The 21,609-nt window shown below is 37.5% G+C and overlaps 2 protein-coding genes across 3 annotated transcripts in view; both read left to right on the top strand.

Moving 5' to 3' along the window:
• Positions 1 to 20,870, top strand: part of LOC139949420 (uncharacterized) — a 32,781-nt gene extending 11,911 nt beyond the window's left edge. The window contains exons 1-2 of one of the 2 annotated variants that reach the window (XM_071947748.1): positions 10,349 to 10,478; positions 15,553 to 20,870. In XM_071947748.1, coding sequence (XP_071803849.1) covers positions 15,580 to 17,379 — 1,800 coding nt within the window. In that variant the 5' untranslated portion in view covers positions 10,349 to 10,478; positions 15,553 to 15,579 and the 3' untranslated portion in view covers positions 17,380 to 20,870. Of the gene's footprint in view, positions 1 to 10,348; positions 10,479 to 15,552 lie in introns of those variants that run through there. The other variant, XM_071947747.1, reaches the window with a different exon arrangement.
• The window catches only part of LOC139949426 (uncharacterized), a 45,795-nt gene continuing 24,566 nt past the window's right edge, over positions 381 to 21,609 (top strand). Inside the window, exon 1 of the mRNA XM_071947755.1 lies at positions 381 to 4,105. Coding sequence (XP_071803856.1) covers positions 410 to 2,191 — 1,782 coding nt within the window. The 5' untranslated portion in view covers positions 381 to 409 and the 3' untranslated portion in view covers positions 2,192 to 4,105. The remainder of the gene's footprint in view (positions 4,106 to 21,609) is intronic.

Genomic DNA, 21,609 nt, shown 5'->3' with positions numbered 1-21,609 from the left:
AGAGAAGATTGATTTCATTTGTCTTCATACATGTAGGTATGAAGTAAGGCCTACTTCATTATGACTTTACTCAGTAGAACTGAAATAAGTTGCATCAGACTCAAAGTCAGCAAATAACAAAACTTCTTTGTTCAAGATGTAACACAGTGAGGTAATATGCTTGACTGATGTTCAAATCAAAAACACAAGACTACTGAGCTTGTTCTGTCAAAAGAAAACTGGCTTGACACCAAAGCTACAGCCCTCGGGCCTGTGGTCCAGTGTGAAATTCAAGCCCTAATGACCAATGGCAAGTAGTAAATGACTGTGTAATCAAGTCTTTCGCTGAGGTTATAAGACATTGAACTGATTGAGTTAGTTTTCTCTCTTAATTCACAGCTCAACGTTTCAGCAAGTACTTCCAATCATAATGGCATCCAATATAACAGCTCAGTCAATGCTAGAAGAGATAAGTCAGGATCATCTTGAATGTCCAATTTGCAATGGACGCTTCAAGCAACCCAAACTACTGGAGTGTTCTCATTCATTTTGTCTTGAATGCCTTCAGCAACTCAGACAAAATAGTCCAAGTACTACAAGGCTTTCATGTCCAGTGTGTAGACAAGAAACTCTGTTAAAAGAAAATGGCATTAACGGTCTGAAAGCAGACTTTAAAACACTTTCACTGATAGAAGCTTTTGAAAAACAGGAAACCCAACTGAAACAACTTCTTGAAAAAGAATTTGTTACCAAATGTTACAAGCATACCGACAAAGATCTGATTATGTTTTGTAACAACTGCAACAAATTGATATGCACAACTTGCATCATAAGAGACCATCAAACCCATTCTCTGATGGAAATTAATGAAGCTTCAGACAAATGCAAACAAAGTGCCACAGAACTTGCAGCAGAATTAAGACAGAAAATCAAAACCTTCAACACTGCCATTCAAGAAATAGACATGTCCCGCAAGACGCTGGACGCTATGTTTGCTGCTACCAAAGAGAAAATCACCAAGAAGGCTGATGAGGAGATTGCCAAAGAGGCTGCCAGGATCAGAGAGGAGAAGCAGAAACTGATGCAAGAGGCAGAACAGATTTATAAAGACAGAGTCAAGACAATGAAAACTGCACGAGCTACAAACAGCAAAGAAAAGAACAAAGCAGAGCTCAAGCAGGATGAGGTAAATCAACTCATGGATCAACGGATCAAGATTGTACATCACATAGAACAACTCTTACAAGACCTCAAAGAATACAGAGAGAAGAAATCAACAAAAGTACCAGATGGGTTGAGTTATATGGACTTTAAAGAAGACAAGAAATCACTAGGGAGACTGGTGCTGAAAGATGACCAAGAAGAATCAGCAAATTCTGCTCAGTCCAGAAAGCCAACATTTCAATCCATGAAACACTTCAAACAAGATAAATGGACATTAAAACAAGAAATTAATAAATACAAGAACATGAAACAACAGATGGTGGAGATTAGTGCATGTGATGTTGCTGCAAACTCTAATAGTGATATTGTTGTGACAGGTTGGAATAATACCAGCTTGATTACAATACCAGCAGAGAGCAATCCTCAATCCTCTGTTGTCTCACAAGAACTACCAATCCAAGGTCTTACCAGACGAAGCAAAGTGACTGTGAATAAGAATGATGAGCTCATTGTTCTAGATGATGAAACAGTCAAGATCTTCAGCAGGAATTATCAGCTCCTCCATCAGTTCAATCCAGGCAGTGAACCATCATGTATTGCAGTGGATGACAACAATCTGATAGCAGTGGGTTATTATGACAAGTCAGAGATCTCTCTACACAAACCAGATGGATCCCTCATCAGAACACTGCCTGCTCCAGGGATTGGTGGATACTTGACTACCCACAAACAGCAACTCATCTACACCAACTGGAATGACAAGAAGTTAGTATCAGTAACCTACAATGGTGAAATGGTATTATCAGTAGATATCAATCAGTCTAGGAGGCCTAGTGGTGTGTGTTGTGACAAGGATGGTAGCATCTATGATGCTGTACAGAGAGGACTATTCTGGTCATCACATGAGCTCGATCATTACAGTCCTAATGGCAAGTTCATTGGATGTATCATCAAGGATTGTGCTGCTCTCAATTGTATCACATTCACACCTGCTGGTGATCTGGTTGTGACTACATTCAAGTCAGTTCAAATCTATCAGCATGCGTAAAGACATCAACAAACATTATGCTGGACCACAATACTGTTCAAGCTGAGATAAACATTTCGGCAACACAGAAATTAATTTCTTGACTAAAATATCATTTCACCAATATCAGCCAAGAAAATATAAAGAGTAAAAGTAACATGGTATATGTTTTATCGAGTTTAATCGCTTTGGATTAAATTTCTACAATTTTTCCTCTGAATCAACTGCATGACCAATTTTCCGAACCAGTTTAACATTTTGTGGGATATCAGCACCAACATGGAACCCTGACAAAAGCAAATAAACTACAACAGTCTGATCATTGTAAGATCTCACCTCTCTAGGTCACATAAACATTGTATTGTTTATAAATATTAGTCAGTTCCCATTGTGGTTTATAGTTTAAGTGTAAGTATAAAAGGTTTTGTTGTGATATTTCTGTACTTAAAGACACTGTACACTGTTGGTAATTGTCAAAGACCAGTCTTCTCATTTGCTGTGCCTCAACATATGCATAAAATAACAAACCTGGGAAAATTTTTAGCTCAATTGGTCCTCGAAATTTCGAGATAATAATGAAAGAAAAAAACACCCTTGTCACTCGTAGTTGGGTGCTTTCAGATGCTTCATTTCGAGAACTCAAAATCTAATTCTGAGGTCTCAAAATCAAATTCATGGAAAATTACTTCTTTCTCAAAAACTACGCTACTTCAGAGGGAGCTGTTTCTCACAATGCATTATATTACAAACAGCTCCCCATTACTCGTTTTCAAGTGAGGTTTTACGCTAACAAGTGTAGAGGCCTCATGCCTAAATGCCCCCCCTAAATTTTCATTATGCCCTTCCCCTGAATTTTCAACTATTATGCCCCCTCTAATTATTCAACAGCTGCTTGACAGCACCCCTTTGTTTCAACAGCCATACTTTTAACCAATCAAAAGCCTGGAAATAACCCAAGTGAGTAAGTATTATGTGCACCACACACACAGCATGCAGCCATGCCATCCCATGTCATATTGGATGTGATGCTCAGTGAGTGCACTAGACAATTAAAACCGTGAAGCCTACTTACTGTGTTATCCGTTTTCATCCTTTTCAATACAGAATGCTTCAAATTAATGCGCACCTCGGAGTAAACCTTCTGGCTTACGACGGGTATAACATAATTATTTTGAATAATTACCAATAGTGTCCACTGCCTTTAACAACCCCTCAACAGTAATACTCATCAACACTTTAATGAAAGGCATACTTTGGTAATCACTTATAAAATTATTGGTTTTTATAAACTTTCAGTAAGAAGTAACAAAGCAGATTTTGATTCTATAAAGAATTTTGAGAATTATTTCACTTTGAAGTTATGTTGTCATGGAAAATATCTCACTAATTTAGCTAACAGTTTGAATTTGAGAAGAGTTACTGACAGTAACAGTTTTCAGATTGTGTGTTCTGAATATTGATTATCCATCCTGCCTGGACATAATCACTCTGAACACAGGAACACTCATTGTAATGAAATGTTCACAGCTTACATGGATCTCATAAACACGAACACTCATTGAAATGAAATGTTCACAGCTTACATGGATCTCATAAACACGAACACTCATTGAAATGAAATGTTCAAAGGTTACATGGATCTCATAAACAGGAACACTCATTGAAATGAAATGTTCACAGGTTACATGGATCTCATACACAGGAACACTCATTGAAATGAAATGCTCACAGGTTACATGGATCTCATACACAGGAACACTCATTGAAATGAAATGTTCAAAGGTTACATGGATCTCATAAACAGGAACACTCATTGAAATAAAATGTTCACAGGTTACATGGATCTCATAAACACGAACACTCATTGAAATGAAATGTTCACAGCTTACATGGATCTCATAAACAGGAACACTCATTGAAATGAAATGTTCACAGGTTACTCGGATCTCATACACAGGAACACTCATTGAAATGAAATGTTCACAGGTTACATGATTTTAGTTTTCTTGTATATATCTACATACTTAAATTGAAGAGATTCAAGAGATTCAATTTTCATCCAATACATGTCTGATTACAAATAATTGTAGACTATACATTCACTGTAACTGAAGAAAAATGCATGTTTGTGTAGTTTTCATGAAGATGTCTCATACAGTGACTTTGTTACCAAAGATTCATCACTGCAATTACCAATCTTTCTGAAAGTTTGTATATACTCATAGCCTTGAGTGCCTTGTTTGGTAGATACGTGCGCTATATAACACTTCAATATTATTATATTAAAATTAGAGTAACAGGGAGAGTGACCTAATTGACTAGACTTAGTTGTTATTATCTTTTTATCTCCAGATACTATATATTATGGTAATGAGATTTGTAAGAATATAGCTTTGGAATACATGTCCGCGCAATATAGCTTTGCAGCTTTAATTTGATGTCAACTTTGTAACGGGTAAAATGTTTGGTGTTGAGTGCAACCCTGGAGAAAGTCATCCCATGCATGTGGCTCTTACTACTGTTGTTAGTCACAGCAGCCTTAACCAAACTGCTTGTTTTGGCAGTTTGTTTGTTTATCTATGATGAATTCCACCTTTCATTTCATCACTTTGGTGTTCTCTAAAGTTATTTTTGGATCAATATTTTTTGCCTAAAGCTAGAGAATCTCTGTTGCTACTCTTTAAAGGCACTGGACACATTTGGTAATTGTTAACGACCAATATTCTCACTTGGTGTATCCCAACATATGCATAAAATAACAAGCCTGGAAATCTGGGACACATTTGGTCATTGAAATTGCAAGAAAATGATGAAAGATGAACACCCTTGCTCTACAAAATAGGGTGCTTTCAGATAAGAATAAAAGGTTTCTGGTTGAGTTTTTATTATTTTAATGAGAAATAACCTCTCTCTACATTACTTCAGAGGGAGTCGTTTCTCACAATGTTTTATACATGTACTATCAATAGCTCTCCGTTGCTCGTTACAAAGTAAGGTTTTATGCTAAATTTTGAGTAATTACCAAGCGTGTACAGTGCCCTTAAATGTCTTTTAGGACTATACTGCATTTCGCGTACTCTTGTTTAGTTTGTATATGTTTTTCTTCCATTTTTCTCTTCGAAATCAGTACATGGCACACAATCTTTGGTTAAAGTAACAAGAATCAGTCATTATTTGTTTTACCTATTTCGCTCTTCTATATTTTAAGTACTCTTAATTTGTACGTTATCATTCCAAGTTATAACTAACAGAGAGTAAACATTGAAATAAATATTATAATACAAATCACTGTTTTGTTTAATCGCTCCTTGTCACTGGGTGAGCTCATTAGCCTACATGTAGCAGTTAAGATCGACTCTAGAATGAGGAAGGTGGACTACCACAGGGTCAAAGGGTCAATCATACGTTTATTTGGTTCTCTCCACTCATATGTGTTTTTACATGGCATACCATGACAGCGCAATCAATAATGAATGAACTCTTTGTGTTGAATGATTCCACCCTGTCCAAAATGACCTCTTGTAATCATCTAGTTCAAAGGTCATTATGTCAGCAAATGTAAAGTTTCAATCCTGAAGCTCTTTTTGATAAATTCAAGGACTATTTTAACGAGAAGTTTGATAAGATCCAACATACATCCAAATAACGAATCCGAGCTGAAACAGCTAAAAAAAAAACAAAAAAAACTGGAATCTAGAGATTTCAAGAGACCCGGCAATGCTGCACAATTCGACTTCTGTGGGCAATTGGAAGTTGCCCTTGACAATTAAATAATGGTAGCACTTCACCAAAAAGGTAACATACAGGACGTCATAGACGCGATCCAGGAAGCGGAGAGTCTGGTAGCAGAACGGAAGAGGAAGATCAAAATAGCAGACGAAAGCAAGGCTGGCTGGACCACGATCCAACATATGGACAAAGCAGGACTCAAGAAGTCGTCAGAAGAAAGAAACAGGGTTCAGATTGCAGAGGAAGCAGCTCTCAAGGAAATTGACAATAAGAAGAGACAAAGATGCTCCATAAACAGCAACTTCATCACGAAGAATGGATCTACGACTGATCATTATCTTTTTTGAGGTAATAAACAAAAAAATTCGAAATAGTAAATTTGATGAATGACAGTGGATATTTTCGATATTATTGGATAACACCCATACCCCAGCTCAACTCATTATCTTTGTGCCGGTTCATAATCGGCATACAACCGGCACTTTCCCATGCTTTAATAAACCTGATGAAACAAAACAATGAATAGTATTGTAGCTTGTGTTATTGTCAGTCATTAGGGTGAAACCGTTTTTCATTCATATGAGCGCAGCGAAGGAGCATGAAAATTTGGTTTTAATCAAATGATTGTCGCATAACAATAGACGCCCAGCCTCCCGCTGGACTTGTCACCTGAGTGCACCCACTGTAATTGTCACGTGAGCGTAGTGCGCCACTATTAAACCAATGCATGACTGAGTATAAATAGCGTTGTTACAACAAATCCATATGTTCAGGCCTGGTTACGCCGCCCGGTGTTTTCATCTTATACACAAAAATCTTATCAAGTTTCACAAAGAAATAGTTTGATTTCTTTCATGTACATACATGTATCAAATTGTTTCCATTTGCTCCTGCTCTTGTTTTTCATTTGTGTTTGTTTGGACAGGCATGCCAAATGCTGACATTAGCTTCGGCTGCAGAATGCCAGGGCACTGGTCCAAAAGATTGCCCATGCAACTTCAACGCTGGATCCTCAAGAATCAAGCCAAGAGTGAGACCAGCACAGGCTATCGGTTACCAGTAGTTTCACTGATAGATCAGCTACATGTAACTATTCTGAGTGGGTCAAAAACATCTTCACAAACCTCCATCACAAAAACAACCAATATCATTAGAACATCTCCACAAACCCCCATCACAAAAAAAACCAATATCATTAGAACAAGTGAAATGCATTGTTGACAAATTCAGAAATCTTGACAAAAATCTGATGCAACAAGAACTGCTTGCTAATTTTCCATTAATTTGGCTCTCCTATTCAGGCACAACGACATGGTACAACTCAAAGCAAGAGGATTACTAGACAGGGTTTAATCTTACCAAAACTCATAGGCCTGCTGTATGAATAATTGCTATAAACAATTGTAATTACTGGGATTACTCAGAACAGCCTATTGAAGAAACACATAGGAAGCAAATAAAAGTGACTAACAATGTGAATAGTTAATGATATGTACACCACCTTAAACTGTGAATGACTTTAATTAATGTCCGGAATTTCCAGGGAGATAACTGAAAGGCTAGAAGAGACAGCTTTTTAGGTGTTCAGGCCAACAGCCCGGAACACCTTCTATTTCTGTCCGTTTTTTAAGTTTTTTATTTTATTATTTTATTGACACTTCTTCGTCTTCTCTACGTCCCTTGTCCGCTAACAGAAACATCTTTCCAAAGAACTGTTTTTCATGCGTATGAGCGCAGGAAGGAGCATGAAATTGATATGTGTTAGCACTGTATACTCAGTACTTTCCCGAGTCCTGTGAAAAAAATATCACAGGCACTACCTGGGTGGGATTCGAACCCACGACCCTTGCAATTCTAGAGCAGTGTCTTACCAACTAGACTACCAAGGTTTTTTCACAGGACTCGGGAAAGTACTGAGTATACAGTGCTAACACACATAGGTGTATGGGTAAAAACCAAAATTAATATTCTTTATCCCCGATGCAAATTTAACATTTATTATGAAATTGATAGTTAAGGAAATGCCCTATTCATCCTAAGAGGAAAAACACAGTTAACATATCTTTATTATTCGTAGAATGGATGAGGAAAAGCATAAACCATTCATGTATTTTTTCTTCCTATGATGGTTGAGGCATTTCCTGAACCTTCCTAGGATTAAAAAACACATAGCAACTGTATTTTTCTCATAGGATGGTTGAGGCATTTCCTTAACCATCCTAGGAACAAAAAACATTAAACATGTATTTTTTATTCCTATGATCCATCCTAAGAGGAAAGATAGAGTTGCTTTGTGTTTTTTAATCGTATGATGGTTTAGGAAATGCCTCAACCGTCATAGGAAGAAAAACAGATGTTAACATGTATTTTATACTCCTAGGATAATTAAGGAATTGCCTCAACCAACCTAGAATGAAAAAACACCTACTATGTATTTGTTTTTACTCCTTAACTAGAATAGTTAAGGAAATGCGTCAACCATTCTATGAGGAAAACACAGTTGCCATGTATATGTGTTTTTGTTTCCAGGACAGTAAAGGATATGCCTCACCTACATGTATGCTATAAAAAGGACTGTGAAGTTTTTCAAACCCTAGTTTACCTGAGCAAGTTATATTGGATTGTTATCTTTAAACAGTGTAAGTTTTACAGTAAATCTTTAGGCTTCAGGGCTGAAGTCTTTCTGACAGATTCAAATACTTTACTGCGCAATTACCTCTTTTTTCAAATCCTACGTGACTTCAGAGGGAGTCTTTAATTCTCACAATGTGTTAGACCATCAACAGCTCTCCATTGCTCATTATCAAGTAGCTTGTTATGCTAGTATGTATTTTAACAGCTTTGTTACAAGCCTAGCTTCTGTAGTGTGGGGACATCGGTAAAAGAGTGTAGGGACATCGGTAAAAAGTATGGACAGCTGGTTGTTGGACAAAAAAAAAAGATGTAAAAAAAATGTTTTAAAACGGTCAAGCTGTCCCAGTTCACACATCAAGTGAATTGATTGTAGTTGTATTTTGTCGTCCACTTTGAGGCATTCTAGACTTGCTGTCAAAGCCCAGTCCCCTCTTCACCACACGTTCATAACTGGACAATGGACATTTATGATACCATATGCAACCCCCTCCCCCTCTCTATACCCCCCTTTACATAGCCTTTCCACATGGACCATCCTTTTGATAGTTGCATCTCAACTTGTTGTTACGTTCAGCAGCTGTTTTCTTATACCATTTCTTGCCCATTGTTTTTTAATTGTCATTTACTCATCAACAGCCTCTTGATCCTACCACACTTTTGTCAGTCGTAGATTGATTAAGATAAATCCCATAAGGACCACTTACCCTTTCATGGAATGGAGCTCCAAGAGATCACAGTGCCATCCATCTTGTGAACAACCAACATGCAGACTCTATTATCATGAAGTGTGAAGCTGCTGGCTGCCCCATTTCCACTGGTTCATCCAATGCAAGTTCAATTGCTGCAATGGACAAAAAAGAAAACAACATTTGTTTTAATAAATGAATTTTCTATGAAACACAGCCAAATACTCACGTAATTTTAGCTTATGTTTCGACTACTAGTCATCCTCAGAACGAGGCACCACCAGTCGCTTGGTGGCGCTGTTTCCTGCTTCGGCCACTGAATGGTGGCCGAAAACATTTGTTTTCAACATTTGTTTTAACTTTTTTTAAGGTGAAGAACTACATGTATAAAGATAGTTGAGACTTTAATAAGCAGTGTCGATCAGAACGCTTTGACTCTTGCTTTGCTAAGAACAACTTGCATCAACACGACCCACTAATCAACAGTTACAGGTCATTCATTCTACAACTTATGAGGGGCTAAAAAGCTACAAACAGTAAGGCCTACTGTAAATATTTTTATTTAAATCATCTTTATAAAAGAAATGCCAAAAACATGGAGTCTAAAGAAACAGAGTGAAACTGATGTGGGGCTTAAGGTCTAGCCAAGGGTGGGAGTTAACTTTGGTCTAGGGGGTAGGGTGAGGGCCTAAAGGGCTGGGTCTGGGGCTCTAAGGGCTGCATGGACAAAACTGACTTTTCAAAAGTTTTTAATATTCCCAAAAAAATGCGGATACAAATTAGGGTTATCAGTTTGGCACACCAAAAGGCCTATTTAATGTTTGTTTTGTTGTCCACCGCTTAGAAAATTTTCCCATTAAGGGAACTCTGCAAGCTCCCACAATAGAATGGACGTAAATGCCAAGCTGGCAACAGCCAATCTCTTTCACAATACAAACACACACAGTCCCAGTTTTGTATTGAACGGTCAGAGGTTAAGGTCATTGTCAAGTCAGTGTGTACTGCAGTATGAGTACTGTACAGTAAATGACAATACATCACACACCACAGTGTACAACACAAAAGCTAAATATAGAAACGGGAATTCCCACATATGAGAAATACATAGGGCTTGGTGTGGCAACGTTGAACAATACAGAAAGCAACCATTCAGTGTGTTGTGCCAACATCTAATGGATCAATGTTGGAATTTAATGTACTACAAAATTTGATGTTTCATGCCAGTTGATGTTCAAGCCATGTTCTTTCACTAAAAACCAGTAAGTTATAAATGTGTTGTGTTTTGTCAAAATAAGGGTCACATTTTAAAATGCTGTGGGGTTATAAATTTTGTATAGCAATAACTTAGTGGGTATAAACAACCAAATATAAAAACTAGGAGACTTCATCCAAGTACTATAATTGAGTTGATACATAGCAAAACCCTCACACACCACAGCATCTCTATGTGTAGAGTAGTAGGTAGTTTTATTCGCACTCAGCGAGGAGCAGGTGAACTTTAGAACAACAAATAATGAAATAGATAATTAATATATAAATACATAATTAAATTACTCAATAATCAAATCAAAGATACAAGAAGAGTATTTAAATAAAACACGCACTCAGAGGTTTCCGGAAAGATTGAATAAAATGCAATCGATGGCTTCCGGAAAGATTATACGAAAATGAACAGACAATTGTTTCCAAAAGAAGATTGAAGAAACTAAGCAATCGGGATACTTCACAAGGATTTAAAAAAAGCAATTATTAAAGCTTGAACAAATCTGCTTCTGCAATTCTGTATCAAAAGATGAACAATACAATTATGGACTTTACTAAATTAACACAAATTGTTACCGGGAAATTCACATCAACACTGTGGGAAACTTAACGGCGATGTACAGGGTTTACTGGAGTTTTCGGCGGCATACTGATATATAACAAAACTGTTGGGAAATACACACATATAAACTCATTTAGAGATAGTCATTAAGAGGTGTTACTGCAAACCTTTCTAAATCGTATTACCACCATGCAACGTTACAAATCCTACTAATACACACACGATAATAAAAGCAATTACTAGAGACAAGTACGTTGGGTACAAAAAATAGGATTTAGAAGAATAAACTTGCTTTGCCTAGTGGCACCATAAATCTTATATCAAAATCTAGCGACGGGTCTATTTTGTACCCCACTTAAACAGCATTAAGAGGAACCAAAAAATAACTACAAAAAGCCCAGATCATTGAAATGGAAAGGAAGCAATTTTACAGTAACCAATACTTTAATACAATCGGAATAAGTGACATTAAATATTATACAATGAAGAAAATACTACTTATGAAAACGGTGATGAAAGCTTGCTGGGGTTGACTAAGAAAAATACGGCGAAGTTAACCAAACGAAACCAGGAAAAGAAATGACTTAGAAATAACGGCACCCAGGTACCTGCGTATAGAAAATAGGGCTTGCCAGACCTTAAACCAAATTCCTAAGATGCCCGCAGGCGATTAGCTGCGTGCACTGACCTTTGACTTTAAACAAATAAGGATAAGCTAGTAAACGTAAGAGAAATGTATAAATTATAAACAATAATATAAATACATGACCGGTGGGAGATGACACTATGTATACACAAACAAAAGACTTTGAAATAGTGCCTTATTTTACAGAGATGATGTATTTTTTATTTTGATGGCAACCGAAACACAGCTTTGATGAATTTTATTTAAAACTTGAAGTATGATGTTAAGTTTGTACCCAACTTGTTTGGGAGTATTTTTTCACTTGGAGAGCTGCACAATATCATTTTTAAATACATGTAAGTCTGCAGGGGAACACACATTAGAATTATTGCGTATGACATGGAAATATTCAAGATGTACATGTACAAGGTAATTAGTGTGTTTCAACACAATATATTTTTGTACATGATAAGTCCAGAGTCAAAGTGTATACTTGAGTATTCATACGTGTATACAGGGTAGTTATTAAATGTACGTAAATTATAGTTGTCATGTGCAGTGTGTAGGTACATACTAATTATCGTGTACATATATACACGACTTACATACAGGATTTAAACAATCAAAGGGTTAAAGTAAACTTTGCCTTCATTGTTGAAACATTTGTTTTTATTTATTATTCATAAACACCTCATCAGACAGTTTCTCTACTCCTATTGGTTGAGAGCGCGTCACGTGGGGGTGTTTAAACGGTTGATAATGACCAGTGTTTATAACTGGCTGGCTTCCGCGTGTCAGGCGCACAAGATTATCAAACAGCACCCAATCCATAGCTATTAGTACAGCGCGTAATCTATTTCTAAGTGCACGCACGTAATCTATTTCTAAGCGCGCATACACACAACCCACGCGCTACAGACTCTTTAAAAAAAAATATATTTCAAACCTTGAAGTTTTCAACTGTCAAAGTGTCTGTAACTGTATTTTTTTAAAGTTTTTTTACAAAAGAACATTTCTGAATGAGAATAAAAGAGTAGTGACTCATTCTTAAACGGTTGTTTAACACCTTGCAGGGTCGTTGCCATGCGCTAAAGGTCCTCGCCTTCAGCTCAGCCCTTTATCACCCAGCAATTCGACCCTGCCGTCTTTAAACGGCCGTGTCAGAACTCGTCGCTACCCTTTTATTCCCATTTCTTAACACACACTGGTTAACCCATCAATTTTCTGAACCCAGTCTTATAAATCTGGACAAAAAGGAATATTTAAACATCGCTTCAAATTCCTCCATCACATACAAATGTCAAAATAGTTTGTCTTTATCAAAATGTGTCACAATTGTACATAGGACCTTTATATCATGGACTTTTTGTGTTGTTTATAAAAAAAAAAAAATGCTAAGCAGCTGAGCAAATTTCTTGGCTGAGCAAAAAATGAGTGGGGCACGTGTTGCAACAGTATAAACTTATGATGGAATGTTGACATGAAACCTATATGCTTCAGGAGGATTGGGTAACGGTACAAATTCTGCTAAGCAAACAAAAATACTGTTCAGCCAATGCTGCTCAGCCAAATTCTTTGCTGAGAAACAATTGACCGGGGCATCGGTAGCAACATATAACCTTAGTGATGGCTGGTAAACAGTTTCTGCTAAGCAGGATTTGTTTGCATTTAGCAAAGTTGTATGTTTACAGGTTTTAAGACATTGGGCCCTAAGCTACACCAGACAACTACATGTATGGTAGCATTCAAAAATACTCAGTCTAAATAACTGCTATGTTACAGTCAAAGTAAACTTATCATCCATTGAGTCCGAAATTGTTGTCCTCTGCTCAATTTGACACAAGGGTGTCCCAAGTCTCGTTGCATTATACTCCCTTCAAATATAAACACCTCTTCACCCATGTAAATTTCCAAAGGTTCCAGCATCAACCTTAAACAAATGTTCCAACTCTTGGTTAAGAGAACTATTTTTTTCAGGTCATTCAAAAACAACCCATGTCAACAACCCCAAGCTATAATATCCAGGCCAAAATGCTTTGGGCCACTCACAACATTAGAAAAAACATTCTCTCCACTGTCCGCTTAATGTTGATGGGAGCGCCAAAGACTGTGCAAGGAGAGCCAGAAGAGCAAACATTGAAAGGGGGCATGGGGTCATGGGGCCATGGTGCAGGGGCCCAAACAAGATATGGCCGGGATTGTCTGAAGTTTGTCAGCGTGAACTAAAAACAAAAATAATAACAATAGGAAAGAATAATAATATATAATATTTATATAGCGCCTTTTACAAAAGTTACAAAGCGCTGTACAAAACTATGAATAAACACAAAATTCTAAAAACTAGGCTTAGCAAAGAAGTAAATGAGTCTTTAACATGGCTTTGAAGGATTCAAGAGATTAAGCCTGACGGATATGTAGAGGGAGATTGTTCCATGATGTAGGTGCGCTGACTGTGAAGGCTCCTTGGTCTTACCGGGTGTGGGTGCGGGGTGCAGGAGACAAACACAAATGGGAAGTAGAAGAGGAACGAAGATTGCGAGAACTGTGGGCTTTGGTAGAAATAAGGTTCTGAAGATAAGTAGGAGCGAGACCATTTTTGACTTTGAAAAGAAGCAGGAGGACTTTGAATGAGATTCACTAGTTAATGGGAAGCCAGTGAATGGATTGAAGGACTGGTGTGATGTGTTCTTGGAGTTTTGCTCGGACAATTAGACGTGCTGCACTGTTTTGGATGTGTTGGAGGAAAATTGTGGATGTCGCTGGTAAACCTTCAAGGAGGCTGTTACAATAATCCCGCTGCGAAGATACAAATGCATGGACAAGGCGTTCGGTGGAATTCTGTTCAAGATAACGGCGCAGTCTTCCAATTTTGTAGAATAAGATGCATTTCGACAAACATTCTGAATGTGCTAGTCTTTTCCACTTCCCTTAAAGAAGGCTTTAAAAATACTAAATATGTGCACAGAAAATCAACGCTTATATCTTGCTGAGTACAGCATTTACCCTTTGGTGCACAGATTAATTTTTCAAACAGCAAAAAAATGAACATGTTGAACAATGTTTTTCTCAACAAATTTCAATAGCACACCCTGTTGAATATCACACCAAACGAAAACTGATGAGGGCAGTATGTATGGGGGTTGTAGTTTTTAAGTAATGACTATTTATAAAAGTACAATTTGACATGTTCTTTGGTGGTCCCTAGCGGGCGCCATGTGCACCAAAGGGTTAAAACTATATTCAAAAACATTCATGAGGCGGTTGTTCTGTTTTCTATCTACTTGGGGGGTAGGGACGTGCGCCCTTCATGGAAGGAAACAAAGTAGTACTCTCTTCACTTAAATAAAGTCAAGATATTTTCATGGATCATTTTACAAACTGTGATTTCTATTGGTGCATGCTATATTTGAAATCAACTTGGCTCAGTGGTTTTTTTCCCTGTCTTTCACCCTCTGTGGACCCTGGTTCAAATCGTCGCCCAAAGCCTTGAATGAGGAATGTGTTTTCAGTCCCTACCTCATTGCATGGGTTTTCCCTGACTGGGGTTTCCCTCCAACCTCTCCAACTTAACATAGCTGCTCAAGTATTGCAACCTGCAAAAGAGGCATCTAGTCTTATACTTCTTTGATCTTGTAATATGTATGTAACTTTATCGACATGCAGTTTAGTATGACCGTGTAAATTATCTACTTGATTGGTCACCATAGAACGTAGAACAAAAATCAAGACCTGTTATGAAATCAGTCAATTTAAAAATCCTTAACTTTATGCAAAGGAGTGTAATACGGTCAAGAAATCAAGTCTTGCATTGATGAGGGAACAACCAGGATATGTACATTGTTGATATTATCTAATTGAGTCAATTTCTTCTTTTACTTTACAGATCATCATTGAAGCAACTTCCAACAAAATGGCATCCAATATAACAGTTCAGTCAGTGCTAGAAGAGATAAGTCAGGATCATCTTGAATGTCCAATTTGCAGTGGACGCTTCAAGCAACCCAAACTACTGGAGTGTTCTCATTCATTTTGTATTGAATGCCTTCAACAACTCAGACAGAATAGTCAAAGTACTACAAGGCTTTCATGTCCAGTGTGTAGACAAGAAACTCTTTTAAAAGAAAATGGCATTGATGGTCTGAAAACAGACTTTAAAACCATGTCATTGATAGAAGCAATTGAAACAAAGGAAACCCGACTGAAACAGCAGCAAGAAAAACAAGTACCCAGTCAGGAGTTTGTTTCCAAGTGTAGCAAGCATACTGGCAAGGATCTTATCATGTACTGTGAAACATGCAAGAAACTGATATGTACAACTTGCATTGCTAAAGACCACAGAACACACCCTGTAATAGAACTGAGTGAAGCTTCAGACAAAAGTAAACAACATGCGTCAGAACTTCTAGCAGAAGTAAGACAGAGCATCACGACCTTCACCATTGCCATTCAAGACATAGACACGTCTCATAACAAACTAGACTCTATGTTTGCTGCCACCAAAGAGAAAATCTCCAAGAAGGCTGATGAGGAGATTGCCAAGGTGGCTGCCAGGATCAGAGAGGAGAAGCAGAAACTGATGCAAGAGGCAGAACAGATTTATAAAGACAGAGTCAAGACAATGCAAACTGCACGAGCTACAAACAGCAAAGAGATAAACAAAGCAGAGCACAAGCAGGATGAGGTAAATCAACTCATGGATCAACAGATCAAGATTGTTTATCACATAAAACAACTCTTACAAGACCTCAAAGAATACAGAGAGAAGAAATCAACAAAAGTACCAGATGGGTTGACTTATATGAACTTTAAAGAAGGCCAGAACTCACTAGGGAGACTGGTGCTGAAAGATGAACAACAAGTAGAATCAGCAACTTCTGCTCAGGCTAGAAAGCCAACATTTCAATCCATGAAACACTTCAAAAAAGATAAATGGACATTAAAAACAGAAATGAAAAAATACAAGAACATGAAACAAAAGATGGCGACGATTAATGCAGAGGATGTTGCTGCATACTCTAATAGAGATATTGTTGTGGCACTTTGGAATAAAACCAGCTTGATTAAAATACCAGCAGAGAGCAACCCTCAATCCTATGTTGTCTCACAAGAACTACCAATCCAAGGTATTACCAGATTACGCAGTATGACTGTGAATAAGAATGATGAGCTCATTGTTCTAGATAAAGAAACAGTCAAGATCTTCAACAGGAATTATCAGCTCCTCCATCAGTTCAATCCAGGCAGTAAACCATCATGTATTGCAGTGGATGACAACAATCTGATAGCAGTGGGTTATGAAGACAAGGCAGAGATCTCTCTACACAAACCAGATGGATCCCTCATCAGAACACTGTCTGCTCCAGGGATTGATGAAAACTTGACTACCCACAAACAAAGACTCATCTACACCAACTGGAAAAGCAGAAGGTTAGTATCAGTAACCTACAATCGTGAAATGGTATTCTCAGTAGATATCGATCAGTCTGGGAGGCCTCATGGTGTGTGTTGTGACAAGGATGGGAGCATCGATGTTGCTGTACAGAGAGGACCATACTCATCACTAGGTGAGATCCATCATTACAGTCCTGATGGCAAGTACATTGGATGTATCATCAAGGATTGTGCTTTTCCCTCTGGTCTCACATTCACACCAGCTGGTGATCTGGTTGTGGCTACAGACTATTCAGTTCAAATCTATCAGCATGAGTAAAGACATCAACAAACATTTTGCTGGACCACAACCAACACTCAAGCTGAAGTAAACAGTTGGGCAACACAAAAATCATTATCTTCTGACAAAATATTATTTTATTCACATCAGCTCTGAAAACATGTGACAAATAACATACAAGAATTGTTATTGTACTTCACCCCATGGGTTTAAAATGAACAAAACACTCCATCAAGCAAAAACAGCAATATTTGTAATAAAATGCACTGCCATTCATGGCATGATGAGTTCAATGCAGCAGAAAACTTACTCAGAAGAGAGATATTTCGTAACCAAATTTAATGATACAAATTGTAGAGTGTGATATCCTGATTATTTGATTCAACTAATACTTTATTATTGAGAATAGTAATATCAACATGAGAATAATTTGTTCAAATAGTACTTTGATCAATACAAATCTTTTGGCTAGACATTGTTGATGGTTTTCAGAAAGAAACTGAATTGTATATTTCAACCAGTTTGGTTCGGGAATGGTTTTCACAAAATTTACCCCAAAGTTCATATGATGGTTCTGAATTTGTTTTGGTACACGTAGTGTGTCAAATCAAACATGCGGTTTTATAGCACGACTCAAATATGCGACAATGCAACAACTTGGGTTGACTGATCTTAGTGTGTACAAAAAAAATGTTGTGTATAGTAAATGGGTGACTAAATGTCCAGCCTAGAATCCACGAATGAAGGCTGCAAGCTAAGTGCAGATATTTCAAAACCCCAAAACAATGTGTCATGAAGAAGTGATATTATAACATGTTAAACATGAAATTCAATTGAATTTGTATGAAGTGTGTACCTTGATGAATGCAAATTAAGTTAAAGTATGATATTGGACAACATTGTGTTTAAGTTTTTCTCACTACAGATTATACATAATTTGATTACTTGTATCTTAATTTATCTATTTGTATACTGCAATGCCAGTGTAAAGTGTACTAAAACTAAACTAATACATATATGTACATATTCAGTCCAAAAACGTGATAGTGATTGATTCAAACAAACAAATTAATAAGAGAAAGAGGTTGAGATGTAAAGTATAACATTTCATATTCCTTCTGTATAGAGGACACTTGCATGCACTGTACACATTTACATGCATAGTTACGTGTAGATCATGATGTAAAAGCCATTGGACACTTTCGGAACAGAACTCTTTTTAAAGTTCACAGACTAACTTACAAGGTTTACAGAAGGTAATGGTGAAAGACTTCTCTTGGAATATTATTCCATGAAATGCTTTACTTTTTGAGAAAACATTAAAACAATATCAATTCTCGATATCGAGAATTACGGATTTATTTTAAACACATGTCATGACACGGCGAAACGTGCGGAAACAAGGGTGGGTTTTCCCGTTATTTTCTCCCGACTCCGAAAACCAATTGAGCCTAAATTTTCACAGGTGTGTTATTTTACATATAAGTTGTGATACACGAAGTGTGGGCCTTGGACAATACTGTTTACCGAAAGTGTCCAATGGCTTTAATGCACATTTATCCACAATCTTTTTTAGTGTACATGAACAACACATCCACAACTGTACAAGGTAGATGAACACTCCTGGTGACTGTGAGATCTCACCTCTCTAAGTGACACAAAAGTAATTGATTATTGGTCTCTAGAATATCTATCTTTTTAATGTTGATGCCATTTCAGTGACTTTAACACCCGGTTCAGACAGGCGCTCCAGAGACTGAATAGATTAGGAGCGACTCTAGGTTGACCCAAGTAAACTTTGGTTTCAGACAGGCGAACTTAACATAACATTTACATTAGGTTCGGCTCATGACAAGATCAACGTCTGAAACCAAGGCGCTCCAGAGTTGTTCTGACCGACTGCAACAGTCAATCTTTGAACTTCTAGCGCGTACAGTTGCTCCTAACTGTTTCAGACGACGACCTTTTCATGTACTTAATTCAGAATTTGGTTGACGCAACTCTGGAGCACTTGTCTGGTCTAACCCCCTCCCCCTCTACCATCAGGCAACATTCACATCAGAATTGAAAGAATTCACAAAAAACAACCTCTTGCTCTGATTGGTCTATTGTTTGCTCGACCTAATGATATATGTTCCTACCACTACAAGTGGAAGGAATGTTCAAAGGATTAAATTTTTGTATAAAAAGTGCATTTATACAGAATTGAACACTACACATTCATTGTAAATAACCATGTTGAACTGCAGAAAGGTGCAGATCTGTGAACAAAATGAGGTATCACTCTGTAACCATGGGTCAGTTACAAACAATGTAACTGAATGACCTAAATTACATACGTACGTATATGTACATGTACGTCGCAGTCTGCAAACCTCCCCATTGGTAGAGGGCGCTCGTCATATAGTGCGCCCTCTTTTGCCATAGACTGTGCGTTAAACTTGGCCGTGGCCGATATGAAGAAAAACCTAATTGAACTTGAACACAGGTACATTTTTTGCACGATCCACGCTCATTAATAACGGTATATCTCTGCAACCAAACATCCGATTTCAAAATTTTAAATAGAATACACCTTAACAGACCACATCTTGTCAGAGAAAAAATAACTTGCATTTAATTTCACTGAAACTGCCTACTGAAACAGGTATAAACATAAACATGAAATGAATTGTGTGTTCACATTGTAGAGAGTATTTATTCTTACACCTAGCCTACAGAAATACCAGCCACTACATCTACTTAGTACATGTATGCAGTAAGTACTGGACCAGGGCTAGATACCCTGCTGCCGACGCGTTATGCAACAACGGACTTGGTGTTGGCATGGTCGGTAGTCTAACTAAAAACTAAAACGTGACAAGGAATGGCAAGGAACAGAGAATTACGTACAAATAAAAGTACATGTACATTACCATTTAAAGTGTCAATTTACCTGTTACTTTGTTGAATGTCTTTCTCTCAACTCAGCGCCAAAACTCATAAAAACAGTGGTGTGTTTTGAAGTCACTTGTGCCGTGAGCTTCTGTTTGCGCACATGTACATATATACATTGTACATGTACATTGAGTAGTTGTACATGACCATTGAGTGGTAACAAGCTATACGAGAGGCGGGGTACCACGTCTGACAGTAGACTGGTCCCCTGCCTACAGCCTTGCTGCGCCACTAGAGGGAGGTATACTGAAATTGCTTTGATTCTCCATCCAGGGGCGCACCAAACTAACACAAACAAGAGTTTCTTTTGAATAATAACGTTTTGGGGTCATGATTTACAACAATCTATCCAAACCTGCAGAAGTTCTGTGCTTCAACTTTTGAGAAGACTGGATACATTTTTAATTTAGACTTGAAAGTTTTCTGGTATTTTGTTCTTGGGGTAATTAGCAAACATTCAAAACGGCTGACCCCCAAAAGTTTAAAGCAAGTTAATAGTTTATTTGTCGGAAAAAACATGTTCGCGATAGGTTTTCAAAAGGCTGGGAGACTTTATATATTGGTTGAATATTTTTGAATATCGTTGGTTGATATGGGAGTTTATTTTATGTGGTGAGTACCCGCCACCATCCACTAGGGGTGTGTGTGTGGGGGGGGGGGGGGGTTGAAGGAACAGTAAGCCGGTCACGTTAATGAGCACTTTTGGATTACCGTAGCTATCAAAACTGAATCAATAATACATTTAGTTATCAGCAATTTAAACAAGTTTAAATTCAATGGGCTAAAAGAATTAAAAATATCATTTTAAGTGATTTTACAATTGTGTTTGGACTTTCAGAAAAAGAGAAATAGGCTCAGTATACGGGAGGAGATTTCTCCGACAAAAAGGGCTGACAAAATGAAGACGAAATTTCTGAACCCAAGAAAAAAAACTTCTGCAAAGAGCTTGATCTTTGTATGCAATGGATGAGCTAGAGGAAACAAGAACACGTAGAGATATTGGTTACACTGGTTCAGATGAACATTGCAATTGGCAAGCGGTCTGTTTAGAGACCTCTATATGATGCATTGTGGTTGAATTTCCTTTAATAGTTTGTTGTTTGATGCTATTAACAGTGAACCAAGGCACGTCAGGTCAAAGCTAACCCATGATTGCTCTTTGTAGTCAAGATTTAGAGTTCTGTAGATTGAGTACTGCATAAAAGCAGCAACTCGATCATTTATTGTAGTCTATTTATTGTAGTCTGTATCTATTATATAATAAATTATGTAGACGTAAATGTGCCATGCATTGAACGTGGGTTCGTGAAGGGACCTGTGACATACGAAGTT

This window comes from Asterias amurensis, chromosome 17 (assembly GCF_032118995.1).
Source record: "Asterias amurensis chromosome 17, ASM3211899v1".
NCBI lineage: Eukaryota > Metazoa > Echinodermata > Asteroidea > Forcipulatida > Asteriidae > Asterias > Asterias amurensis.
The sequence above is the reverse complement of the archived record's forward strand: the minus strand, read 5'-3'. Positions and strand labels throughout refer to the sequence as shown.